The sequence below is a fragment of the Leptopilina heterotoma genome, unplaced genomic scaffold, assembly GCF_015476425.1.
Source record: "Leptopilina heterotoma isolate Lh14 unplaced genomic scaffold, ASM1547642v1 Lhet_85, whole genome shotgun sequence".
Classification (NCBI taxonomy): Eukaryota; Metazoa; Arthropoda; class Insecta; order Hymenoptera; family Figitidae; genus Leptopilina; species Leptopilina heterotoma.
Genome location: NW_025111189.1, coordinates 155,420 through 170,273, shown reverse-complemented (window position 1 = coordinate 170,273; position 14,854 = coordinate 155,420). Strand labels below are relative to the sequence as shown.

Here is a 14,854-nt window from a genome sequence, read left to right as displayed (position 1 = left end):
ATAATTTTGTTCAAAAAGTATTTTCCAAAATAATTTTGTTCAAAAAAATATTTTCCAAAATAGTTTTATTCAAAAAATATTTTTACTTAAAGAAATAATGTCAATATTAAAAAATATTTTCATTTCAAAAAGTTAATTTATTTCAGTTCATTTACTAAACCAAACGAGACAATTTCAAAAACAACTTCATTTCAAAAATTACTTTCATTCTGAAAACTAATTTTCTATGTTTAGAGAAAACTTTTCAAACACAATTACTTTAAAGAAAATACTTAATTTTATTTTGAAAGAACATTTTTTTTTCTATTTAATTACTTCAGTGAACAATAGTTTCGCAAAAAAAATTACATTTCAAAAAAAGTTGAGTTTAAACATAATTTTATCAACAAATTTTTAAATAATTAAATTCTTTTGACGAATGTTAATAAAATTTTTAAGAATAATTACCTTTTGAGGAATTCGATTAAAATTAAAATTTATTAAATTTTAATTATTAAATTAAAATTATTAAATTCAATTTATTAAAAATAATTGAATTATATTGCAAAGAATTTTATAAATAGTTTTAGACAATTGATTTTTTTCGAAAAAATTTATGGAAATTCTATTTTTAATAATTGAATTCCTGTGAAATTTTCATTACTTTAGAAATTAATTGAACATTCGTCTAAAATTTGATCAAAATTGTTTGTAAATAATTGAAATTCTTTTGGAAAATTTTATTAAAATAATAAATATACAAATTATTGAATTACAAAAAAATGTTTGAAAACAATTGAAATTTTGCAATGAATTTTATTAAAATTTTTGAAAATAATTAAATTCTTTCAAGAAATTTTATTAACATTGCATTGAAATAATTGAATTCTTATAAATAATTTTAACAAAATTCAGAAAATAATTGAATTCATTCCAAAAAGTTTATTAACATTTTTAAAAATACATAATTTTTCATTCAAGAAATTTTATTCCAATTGAATTAAAAATATTATTTATATTATTTTGGAAAGTAATTGAATTTTGTTGAAAAAATTTTGCTATTTATTTATAAAGGTAATTGAAATGTATATGAAAATTTTTTTTAGATTTTTTGAAAATAATTGAATTCTTATGAAGAATTAAATTCTTTCTATCAATTTAATTATAATTGTATTAAGAATAATTGAATTCTTATAAAAAATGTTATCAAGTTTCTAGAAAATAATTGAATTTATTTGAGAAATATTATTAAAATTGTATACAAAATTATCGAATTCTTGCAAAGAATTGAATTATTTTTTTAAAAAAAAATAATTTAATTCTTAATTCCATTCAATTATTTTATTGAAAATAATTGAAATCTTGCAATGAATTTAATTAAAATTTTTGAAAATAATTGAATTTCGGAGAAGAATTTTATTATTTTTGAAAATAATTGCAATTTTGATAAGAATTTTAAAAAAATTTTTTGAAAATAATTGAATTTTGGTTAAGAATTTTGCTATTTATGATATTTTTTTTTTGAAATAATTGAATTCTTTTGACGCATTTTTATAAAATCTTTAAGAATAATTACATTTTTCTAGGAAATCATTAAAAATTGTATTAAAAATAATTGAAATTCTGCAATGTGTTTTATTATTTATGAAAATAATTAAATCCCTGCGAAAGAAATTTTAAAATTAATGAAAATAATTAAATTACTGCGAAGAATTTGATGTCAAATTTTAAAACGTTTAATTATTTCAAAAAAAATTATTGCAAATTCTATTTTAAATAATTGAATTCCTGTGAAATTTTTATTTATTTTTTGAAAATAATTGAATTTTATTACTTTTTTGAAAATAATTGAATTCTTGTGATGAATATTATTATTTATGAAAATAATTGAATTTTGTAAATGAATTTTATTAAAATTTCTGGAAATAATTGAATTTCTGCGAATAATTTTTATTAAATTTGAAAATAATTGAATTCTTGTGACAAATATTATTATTTATGAAAATAATTGAATTTTGCATATGAATTTTATTAAAATTCCTGAAAGTAATTGAATTTTGCAATGTATTTTATTAAAATTTTTGAAAATAATTGAATTTTATTACTTTTTTTGAAAATAATTGAATTATACAAATGAATTTTATAAAAGTTTCTGAAAGTAATTGAATTTTGCCGAACAATTTTGTTAATAAAGATAATTGAAATGTTGACGACAATTTTTTCTTAAATTTCTAGAAAATAATTGAATTTCTGCGAAGAATTTTTATTAAATTTGAAAATAATTGAAATTTTGCAATGAATTTTATTAAAATTTTTGAAAATAATTGAATTTTATTACTTTTTTGAAAATAATTGAATTATACAAATTAACTTTTTTAAATGTTCCTGAAAGTAATTGAATTTTGCCGAACAATTTTGCTATTCATATATAAAGATAATTGAAATATTGACGACAATTTTTTTTTAGATTTTTTGAAAATAATTGAATTTCTGCGAAGAATTTTTATTAATTTTGAAAATAATTGAATTCTTCTGATGAATATTGTTACTTATGAAAATAATTGAAGGAAAATAATTAATAATAATTAATAATAATAATTTTCCTATAAATTCTAAACATTTAATTTTTCCTAGTACTTTTAATAAAAATCCCTGAATTTTCCCTGATTTTTCTGACCTGTGGCAACCATGCAATAGACAAATAATATTTCAATTAAATTTTTTCTCTTTTTTTCAATTATTTATTAAAGCAAATGAAACATTAAAATAAATAAAATAAAAATTTATTTAACTATTTAATCTCTAACAAAATATTAAATTATTACTATAACAAAAATAAAAATAAATAAATTAAAATAATAAATAAAAATAAATTAAAAAAATAAGAAAATCAGTTTCTCCCAAAATTATTTCATCCAAAAGATAAAATAATTATCAAAATCGATTAATAAGATCGAAAATAATTAACACGAGTGAAAAAAAGTTAATACTTAATAAAAAAAATTTTTCAGCGAAAGGAATACGTAAAAAATAATTCTCAAATTATTTTGCGGAAGGTATACAATAAACATCGAGACTAATTAAGATAGTTTATCAGAGAATGAGATGATAAAAAAGATTCGCAGGTGTTATATTGCCCCTCGCGAGAGAATCAGTGGAGATTTTTATCCGCATATATATATATATACCTTGGGTGGGGAATTACGGAATCAAGTAAAATGAACATTGGGTGAGAGACTTGCAGGGGGAGGAGGAGGAGGAGGACCAATTAAAGGGGACTTATATATGATAACGAAATGAAAAGCAAAAAAAAAAGAAAAGAAAAAAAATAATATAAAGTATTCTCTCGGGAGCTGATATCGAAATCGGAAAAGGTTTGCGAGAATTGCGGAATGCGGTCAGGTTGGGACCGAATGTGGGAGAGTCGGGCCCAAGAGAAAGAGTGAGGCCCCGCAATATTCCCGACATCTTGGATCCGCTTTTGCGAACAGTCAATGTTTTTCGACGAATTGCCAGACAAAAAAAAAATGACACAATAGATTTTCTCTTCAATTGAAAAATTTCAAATTTAATAACATATAAGAATATTATAACAAAACATGAAGAAAGCTTCATGTTTCTTCGACTCGGAGTGATCGCTTTCTTCATGTTTTATAATAAAACTTGACAAAATAATTATTTTATATTATAAGAATATTGTTACTGTAACTTTTTTAAAAAATATTTTCATCATCTCAATTCAATTATTCATTTCTAGAATTTTTAACTACAATTCTTCTTTAAATCAATATTTTTGAAATAATTTTTGAAAAAGTTGTTTGAGAATTTTCAAATCGTTTTGTTTACAATTCAATTTTACGAAATTTCATCGATTATTCCGAAATTCTTCAATTAAATGTATATTAGAAAAGAAAAACTTCAAATAATTAAAAAAAAAAAATGAATGAAACTTTTTAAAAAAAATTAATTCTACACATTTATTAATTAAAAGTGTGAAAAATTCAAAATTTCAAAGTTTTAAATTTGAAACCCTTTTAAAATTCAATTATTTTAAAAAATTCACGCTATACAATATGATTTTAATATTTATTTATAATTTAAAATTTTAACTGAAATTCATTTTTAAATCAATATTTATAACAAAAATTTACGAGAATTCAATTATTTAAATAAAAAAATAAATATTTTATTAAAATAATTTGATGTTTTTTAAATTGAATTATCATAAAGAATTTAAAAAAAAATTTTTTTAATAATTGTATAATTACATTAATAATGTTTTAATAAAATTTTTAAGAATAATTACATTTTTCGTGGAATTCAATTAAAATTATAAAAAAAGTAATTGAAAGTCTGCAATGAGTTTTATTATTTATAAAAGTAATTGAAAGTCTGGGATAAGTTTTATTATTTATAAAAGTAATTGAATTCCAAAAAAAGAATTTTATTATTTATGAAAAGAATTTGTAAATAATTGAATTCTTTTGTGAAATTTTATTGAAGTAGTAGATATTAAAAATCATTTATGACTTGAGGACAATTTTGGAAAAAAATTGAAAGTTTGCAAAGAGTTTTATTAAAAATTTTTGAAAATAATTGAAATTTTGCAATGAACTTTATTAAAATTTTTGAAAATAATTCAATTCTTTGATGAATGCTATTATTTATGAAAATATAATTGAATTTTGTCAAAAAATTTTGCTGTTCATTTATAAAGATAATTGAAATGTTGACAACAATTTTTTTTACATTTTTTGAAAATAATTGAATTTCTGCGAAGAGTTTTTATTAATTTTGAAAATAATTGAATTTTTCATATGAATTTTATTAAAATTCTTGAAAGTAATTGAATTTAGCCGAACAATTTTGCTATTCATATATAAAGATAATTGAAATCTTTATGACAATTTTTTTTAGATTTTTTGAAAATAATTGAATTTCTGCAAATAATTTTTATTAAATTTGAAAATAATTGAAATTTTGCAATGAATTTTATTAAAATTTTTGAATTCTTATGATGAATGCTATTATTTATAAAAATAATTGAATTTTGTTAAAAAAATTTGCCATTCATTTATAAAGATAATTGAAATGTTGACAACAATTTTTTTTACATTTTTTGAAAATAATTGAATTTCTGCGAAGAGTTTTTATTAATTTTGAAAATAATTGAATTTTTCATATGAATTTTATTAAAATTCTTGAAAGTAATTGAATTTAGCCGAACAATTTTGCTATTCATATATAAAGATAATTGAAATCTTTATGACAATTTTTTTTAGATTTTTTGAAAATAATTGAATTTCTGCAAATAATTTTTATTAAATTTGAAAATAATTGAAATTTTGCAATGAATTTTATTAAAATTTTTGAATTCTTATGATGAATGCTATTATTTATAAAAATAATTGAATTTTGTTAAAAAAATTTGCCATTCATTTATAAAGATAATTGAAATGTTGAAGACAATTTTTTCTTAGATTTTTTGAAAATAATTGAATTTCTGTGAAGAATCTAACAAAATATTAAATTATTACTATAACAAAAATAAAAATAAACAAATTAAAATAATTAATTAAAATAAATTTAAACAATAAGAAAATCAGTTTCTGAGAAAATTTTTACTACTTTTGAAAATATTTTAATTTCTAAAATAATTTATAATTGCTTTAAGGGCATTTGAACCATTATGACGTCACAATTTTAAAACTCATACTTTGCACACATTGTGACGTAATAATGGTTCAAATGCCCTTAAAATTCAATGTCTTTTAGTTTCATTTACTTATTTATTAATTTTTGTATTTACTAATTTATTCATATATTTACTTACTAATTTATTTATGAAATTATTAATTTATAAATCTCTTTGTTTACTTATTTAGACATTTTTTATTATTTTGTTTAATCCGGGCCCTGAATTATTTATTTTCTTATTCATTTTAGTATTTAATTATTTATTATTTATTTATTTCCAGCACTATTTATTTACTTATTTATATTTTTATTAATTTACAAATCTCTTTGTTTATTTATTTTATTTAGCCTTTTTTATCACTTTGTTTAATTATTATTTATTTAAAGATTTACTTATTTGTTTATTTATTAATTTATTTATTTCCTGTACTATTTATTTACTTTTTTATTTATTTTTTTTATTTACTATTTTGATTATTTATTTCCTGCACTATTTATAAGTACAATTATTTATTAATTTTGTTATCTACTAATTTGCTTATTTATTTACTAAATTACATATTTACTTACTAATTTATTTATACCTATATATTTATTAATTTACTAATCTCTTTCTTTACTTATTTATAAACTTTTTTTTATTATTTTGTTTAATAAAATTATTATTATTTATTTATTTCGAGATTTACTTATTTATTTGTTCATTTACTAATTTGCTTATTTACGAGTTTTCTTATTTTCTTATTTACTAATTAATTTATATATATTTATTAATTTACTAATTTTATTTTACTTATTTATTTTATTTACTTATTTATTTTCTAATTTATTTATTTATTCACTTGTTTACCTTTTTTATTTATAATTATAAAAAGGCTTTTAAAAAAAAGCTTTTAAGGGATAAACTGGTTGCTGAATTTCTCCACTTGAGAACGCCAAGATCGCCACTAGGTGGCGAGGAATCTTATTTTATCAACTGAACTGCCACCTGGCTGTGACCTTGGCGTTCTCAGGTGGAGAGTATCATTTCTTACTTCTTTATTAATATAATTAATTCAATTACTTATTTGTTTATTTACTCATTTATTTTCGTATTCACTTATTTACTCATTTATTTATTTTCTAAAAGTAAATAAAAATTATATCAAATAAATATTTACTTGTATCAAATAATTTTTATTTCTGTCAATTAAATTGTATTTTCTTCAAATACTGAAATTATTGGTTCAAATATTTATTTATTTATTTACTTATCAAAATACATAAATAAATAAGATTTATTTGAATTAAATAAACATTATTTGAATCAAATAATTTTTTTTTTTCAGTGTATTGTTAAAAATTTATTTCTCAACAAACGTTTAGCAATCGTTTGAAAGTAAAATTTGCTTTCAACGAAAAGTTTAGCAACGACCGTAAAATATTTGTTGCCTAGCAACAAATTACCTTAAGACGAACATTATGTAATTAAACAAGAAATATAAATTATATGCACGTAATTATTTTTAAGCAGTAAATGAAAGGGGAGAGGGGGGGGGGTGAAAAGAGTGGTGGGAGGGAGGTGAATGAGCAAAATATATGGAGATGTAATAAGAAACAATTTTGAGATATAATATAAAAAGTATTTATGAAGATCATATACTCTCTATTAAGGCCATAGTGAAATGGAGCATTGCTGGCGTTTTATATAGAGAGCAAAAACAACTTATCTAGCCTTTCGCTTCACTGGCAATAATGATGGTAGTGAAATTAACGTTTATATGCTCGAATTCTTATCCTAGGCGCCCTTAAGTCGCGAACGTGACTCATGTACTCATAAGCACCTACCAACCTTTGAAGAAAAACAAAACACAACAAAAGAAAAAATTAAATGAAAAAAAAGAAGAAAAAAATCCACACGATCGAGATTACAAGGGAAACTTTTTTATCCTCTTGATTTTTTTTATTTCTATGTATAGGAAAAAAAAAATTTAATCGAATATTTATGGTTTTAAATAAAAATTATAGGTAAATTGCACATCACGATTCTGCCCTTTCATTACACAAAAGAAAAGATCGGTAGATAGTTAAATAAATAAATTTTTTTGTGGGGCAAAAAATAAAATAAATTATCAAATATAATAGAGAATAGTATTTTTCTTCGAAAATATTACTGTGAAAATGCAAAATATCATTTATAATTTTTCTCCTAAAGAAAAATATCAATTATTATTATTTTTTAATTCTGATTTGATTTTTTTTTTTTATTATTTTTATTTATTTGATAAACAAAATACTTTAATTTTTTAATAAACAAAAAAAAATACTTTCGTTAATTTGATAAACAAAATAAATACCTTCGTTTATTTAATAAACAAAATAAATACTTGCATTTATTTGTTAAACAAAAATACTTTAATATTTTGATAAACAAAAATACTTTCATTTTTTAATAAACAAAATAAATAATTTTTGTTTATTTGTTAAACAAAATACTTTTATTTATTTGATAAACAAAATACTTTAATTTTTTAATAAACAAAATAAATACTTGCATTTATTTGTTAAACAAAAATACTTTAATATTTTGATAAACAAAAATACTTTCATTTTTTAATAAACAAAATAAATAATTTTTGTTTATTTGTTAAACAAAATACTTTTATTTATTTGATAAACAAAATACTTTAATTTTTTAATAAACAAAATAAATACTTTCATTTATTTAATAAACAAATTAAATATTTTCATTTATAAACAAAATAAATACTTTCGTTTATTTAATAAACAAAATAAATACTTCCATTTATTTGTTAAATTAAACAAAAATACTTTAATATTTTAATAAACAAAAATACTTTCATTTTTTAATAAACAAAATAAATAATTTTTGTTTATTTGTTAAACAAAATACTTTTATTTTTTAATAAACAAAATACTTTCATTTTTTAATAAACAAAATAAATAACTTTTGTTTATTTGATAAACAAAATACTTTAATTTTTAATAAACAAATTAAATACTTTCTTCTATTTGATAAACAAAATACTTTAATTTTTTAATAAACAAAATAAATATTTTCGTTTGTTTAATAAAAAATAAACAAAATAATAATAGAAATGGTAATGAATAGTTTATTTTATTTATTTAATTAAATAATTAAATTAAATAAACTCCTAATTACAAGTATAAAAGCTTGTTAGTGAATAAATTATAATAATAAACTTGTAACAGAATTTTCTTTTTTTTTCTTCTATTATAAAGAAAAAAACCATTAATCAAACTATATTTGCCCCTTTATAAACCTTTTTTCAATTTTTTTTTTTTGTCTCATTCGGAACAAGAGAAGTGGGGAGTGAAGGGCTGAGTTACTCTCGTCTGAAATTCAAGTTCACAGTGACTTTCGGAGTAGCAACGAGTGTGTTTCTATTTTCTACTCCAATCGGTCCATTCGAATCGTCAATTTTTATTTACGAGAAAAAACGAAAATTAAATTTTGCATTTTTAATACATTTTTTCTTTCGCGAGTGAAAAAAAAGAAAAATTAGTGTGCCCGTGTCAATGACATGTGATAATTGTTAATCATTAATAAATTAAATAAATGATAAGGATTCACTTTCAAACGAATAAATATCGAAAATGCTTTCTACGTTTTTTCGATCAAAACACTGAGGATAACAATGCAATAGAGGTGAGTGATTTTAATATAAATTGGCTTTCATATTCAAATCAGAATTAAACAAACAAAAAAAAACTCTTTTAAAAATTTTTAATTTAAATTTTAAAAATAAAAATAAATAAATAAAAATTCAATTTTCTTTTTTATTCTAATTTCAATTTCCTTTCTTACGTAAATAATTTAATTCTACGTAGAAAAAAAATAATAAATAAAAAACAAAACTACAATTCAACCTTAAATAAAAACGAAAAAATTCTAATTAAATTAGAATTATAATAATAATAATAATAATTTTTTTTTATTTGATAATTTTTTTTTGATAATTATTAGAAAATTATTATTTTCGGAATTAAGTAAATAAATAAAAAATGCAGAGAACTTAATAAAAAGATAATAAAAATGTAAAAGAAAAATTTTTTAATGCAAAGGAACAAAATTCTAATTCAATTAAAATTTTTGCATTTATTTTTGTAAATAGGTAAATAATTAAATGACAAAAAATTCAGAGAAATAAATAAAAGGAAATAATAAAAATATAAAAAAAATTTTTTCAATATAAACAAAAAATAATTCTAATTCTTTAAGAATTTTTCCGTTTGTTTCAGTAAATAACTAATTAGTTGACAAAAAAATTTTGAGAGATTTGAATTAAAAGATAGTGAAAATATAAAAGAAAAATTTTCGTAAAATTAAAAAAATAAATAACGTAAAAAAATAAATACAAAATTTAAATTCTCCATAAATATAAACAAAAAAATTCAATTCTAATTATAATTTAATTTTTTTTAAATTTTTTTTTCTAACTTTTTTTTTTTCTTTTTATAATTAAATTCTAATTCCAATTTTTTTTTCGTAAATGTTAAAAAAGAAAAAATTGTCGAAAAATTAATTTTATTTATTAATTCTCGATAAATATAAACAAAAAAATTTAATTGTAACAAAAAAATGTAGAGAAACGAACAAAAAGATAATAAAAATGCAAAAGAAAAAAAAGTGTCAAAAAATTAATTTTATTTATTAACGACAAATTTTCGTAAAATTAAATAATTAAAAAGAAAAAAAAATAAATATAAAATTTAAATTCTTTATAAATACAAACAGAAAAATTCAATTTTAAAAAAATGCAGAATAAAGAACACAAAGATAATAAACATACAAAAAAAAAAATTTCGTAAATGTTAAAAAAAGGAAAAATTGTCGAAAAATTAATTTTATTTATTAATGAAAGAAAAAGTTTTTATTTAAACAAAAAAGATTACATGATTCCAGAAATAAAGTTTTTATTTCTAAAGTTTCTTTTAAACATTTTTTTATTAATTAATGAATTAAAATTCTCCATTAATAATTTATCTATGAATTTTCTTGTTAATAAAAAGATAATAAAAATGCAAATGACAAATTTTTCTCTAAATATCAAAAAAGGGAAAAATAGAAGAAAAGAAACCAAAAGAAAAAAAGAAAAAAAAATAAGAAAAAAAAATAAGAGAAGAAAAAAAGAAAGATAAGAGAGAAAAAAAATTTTTTAAAAATGTCGAGAAAAATTAAATACACGATAATTTCGCATTATTTCGTTATTTAATGAAATAAATCGTCTGGGAATTGCAATCGGAGATCATCATGGAAAAGGGATCCTTTCGGAGACTGAATGTCTGTGGTCAATGGTTGCGAGATTTGAATGCCCGCAATCGCGTGTTCTTTCTTTATTATTCATTCGCTCACGAGAAAACAGAAAAGGAGAGAGACAACGAAAAAGAAGGAGAGAGAGAGAGAGAGCTGAGCTTATAAGGATAATCTTTATTTATAGTTTTTCTCATGACTTCAAAATCACGAGATTTTCAATTCTTTATTTTGCAATAATTTTTTAATTGTGTTAATTTCACTTTACTGCCCTCCATAATCTTTAGTTGCAAAATCACATATATACATACATACAAATCAATTTCTCTGAATAGGAACTGCTGAATAATCACTACTCTTATACAATTTAAGAAAATAATAAAATAAGATTAAAAGAAACTTATAATGGAAATAAAAACTATTTTTATTTCCGGAATTATGTAATTCTCTTTTTTTTTGTTAAATTAAATTTCACCCAAATTTTATTTCCCTTTTTATTTAAATTTAATTCTCAATATTATTATATTATATTTTCCAAAAATATTTTTCAATTGTACTTCAAAATATTCTTCTAATATTTCAAAAATATTAAACTATTTAATTATTATTTAATATCAATAATTAATTAATAATAGTATTTTTGTACGATTAATTGCATTATATTATATTAATTTCTTTTATTATTATTTTTAAATTTTTTTAATTAATTAGTTAATTAATTAATAACAGTATTTTATTCAGATAAATTTTATAAATTTTATTTGAAACAATAATTTTTGATTTTCAATTTAGAATGTTAGTCAAATAAATTTCTCTTAAATTTTGAACGTTCAAGTGAACGAATTTTTTTGTTACTTTTTTTATGAAGTTTGAATTTTGATACAAAATATTAATTTTCACATTCAAAAATGAATTATTTATTCAATAAATGTTAAATTTAGTTTTTATTTTTCATTAAATTTGAATAATGTTAAAAAATACTGAAAGGAAAAAAAAATTCGTTCATTTGAACGCTTGAAATTTTAGGAATATGCAAATAAATTTCTTTCCAGTGTAAAAATCATAATTATTATTAATATTAATTAATAATAATGTTGTAATTATATTTACATATATGTAAAATAAAAATTAAACTTGACGAACAAAAAAGCTCGTTTCAGAAACTTCACAAAACTGACAAAAAAATTCCATTCTATATTTTATTTTCTTGACATTTTCCAACTCTTCATGACAAATATTTAATTCCTTAAAATATTTATTAAAATAATTAATTTTTTGCAAAGAATTTTATAAAAATTTTTAAATAATTGATTTCTTTCGATTAATTTTATGCAAATTCCAATTTAAATAATTAAATTCTTGAGAAATTTTTATTATTCATGAAAAGAATTGATTTTTTACGAAGATTTTAAGAAAAAATTTTTTAAATAATTGAATTCTGTTAGGAATTTTATGAAAATATTGAAAATCATTGAATTGCGAAAAGTTTCTAAAAATAATTAAATTTTACAAAAAAATGCAATTCAAATTTTTGACAATAATTGAATTCTTGCGAACAATTTTATTAGAATTTTTTAAATAATTGAATTTTCAAGAACAAATATATTACTTTTAAAAATTGTAATTAAATTATTGTGATGAATATTGTTATTTATGAAAATAATTAAATTTTTACAAAGAATTTTATTAAAATGCCTCTAAATAATTTAATTTTTGGAAATAATTTTGTTATTTATCTTTAATAATTGAATTCTTTTGAAGAATTATTTATGTAAATAATTGAATTCTTGGGAAGAATTTTATTGAAATCTGAAAGAATAATTGAATTGTTTCAAAGAAATTTAATTAAAATTGTATTTCAAATAATTGATTTTATTCGAACAATTTTATTAAAATATTTGAAAATAATTGAATTTCCAAGAAGAAATTTATTACTTTTAAAAATAATTGAATTCTTCTTAACAATTTGAAAAAAATTTTTTTTTAATAATTGGTTCATTCGAGGAATTGAAATTAAATTTTTAAGAATAATTAGTTTTTTGATCAATTTCTGTAAAGTTGTTGTAGTAAAAATAATTGAAATCCGGCGATGAATTTTAAAATTTATGAAAATAATTGAATTCTTGCGAAGGATTTTATTAAAATTTTTCAAAATAATTGAATTTCCAAGAAGAAATTTATTACTTTTAAAAATAATTGAATTCTTGTGATGAATATTGTTGTTTATGAAAATAATTGAATTTTGCAAAGAATTTTATTAAAATGCCTCAAAATAATTGAATTTTCGTGAATAATTTTGTTATTTATCTACATAATTGAGTTCTTTCGAAGAATTATTTATAAAAATAATTGAATTTTCAGGATGAATTTTATTAAATATGATAGAATATTAATTGAATTATTTCATAGAAATTTAATTAAAATTGTATTTAAAATAATTGATTTTTTTGAAAAATTTTATTTAAATATTTGAAAGTAATTGAATTTCTGTGAGAAACTCTAATATTTTTGTAAATAATTGAATTCTTGCAAAGAATTGAAATCCTACGATGAATATTATTATTTATGAAAATAATTGAATAGTTGCAAAGAATTTTATTAAACTTTTCAAACAAAATAATTGAATTTCTGATAAAAATTTTATTATTTATGAAAATAAATAAAAAATAAATAAAATAAAATAAATAATTTATGAATTATTGCGACAATTTTTAATAAAATGTTTAAAAAGAATTGAATTTCAGTGGAAAAATATTATTATTTTTGAAAATAATTGAATTCTTTATAAGAATTTTATAAGCATTGTTTTAAATAATTAATTTTTTCGAAATATTCTAAATATTATAAAAACTTTATTTCTGAAAATAATTCAATTTTTCGATTAATTAATTTAAAATAGTATTAAAAATAATTGAAATTTTTCGATGAGTTTTATTATTTCTGAAAAATTTTTTTTAAAAATTGAATTTCCATGAAAAATATTATTAGTGAAAGTAATTGAATTATTATGAAGAATTGTATAAAAATTTGGTTAAATAATTGATTTTTTTCGAAATTTTGTTGAAAATGCTATTCGTAATTAATTGAATTCCTGTGGAAATTTTATTATTTATGAAAATAATTGAATTTTGGATGAGTTTTATAAATTTTTTTTTAATTGAAATCTTTCTCGAAAATGAAAAGACTAGATATTGAAAATAATTGAATTTTGAATATTTTTTGAAAATAATTGAATTTTGAATATTTTTTGAAAATAATTGAATTTCGAATATTTTTTGAAAATAATTGCATCGTTTTAAAGAATTCGATTATAATTTTTGAGAATAGTTTTTTAATTTCTAGAATTACTGAATTTAAAGTAGTGGAAATTAAAAAAAAATAGCTTTTAGTGGCTAAAATCGAAAAAAATCTATCAAATTAAGACAAAAGTATCAAAATTGTTGCGAAGCAAAATTTTAATACGTTTTTTTGTCTTAATTTGATATCCTTATAGGAAAACAGTGAAAATAAAAAATAATAATATTTTTTCAAACAGCAAATTATTTTTAACCCCGCACGATAATGAATTGTAGTGAAATGAGCTATAGGTACGACGTACGTTCTTTGTTATATTTCAATAGTAAAAAAATAAATTGTTTCTTTTTTTCAATTAATACTTTGTTGGTGGAAAAAAAAAATAAATATGTTTCGAAGTGAAATTGAGTGGAAGTAATTCGTTGGTGGCGTCAGAAGCATATATACATCATACAATATGATAATAATGTTATTATGATAAACGCCAACCTCACTTTAACGCTTGATCCAATGCAATTCCGTAACTTGTAACGGGCATTGAAGAGTCAAGGGTTAATGGAACGCACGTAAAACCGGTCGAAAGATTGTTATGACACGTAAAAAAAAGGA

At 18.6% G+C, this 14,854-nt stretch overlaps 1 protein-coding gene across 2 annotated transcripts in view; it reads left to right on the top strand.

The window, feature by feature from the left end:
- Positions 1–14,854, top strand: part of LOC122511507 (uncharacterized protein DDB_G0284459-like) — a 150,559-nt gene that overhangs the window by 26,536 nt on the left and 109,169 nt on the right. The window contains exon 1 of one of the 2 annotated variants that reach the window (XM_043626795.1): positions 9,062–9,346. The exons of the other annotated variant lie outside the window; for it this stretch is intronic. Within the exon in view, the coding sequence (XP_043482730.1) occupies positions 9,257–9,346 (90 nt within the window). The 5' untranslated portion in view covers positions 9,062–9,256. Of the gene's footprint in view, positions 1–9,061; positions 9,347–14,854 lie in introns of those variants that run through there. 2 annotated transcript variants of the gene reach the window in all.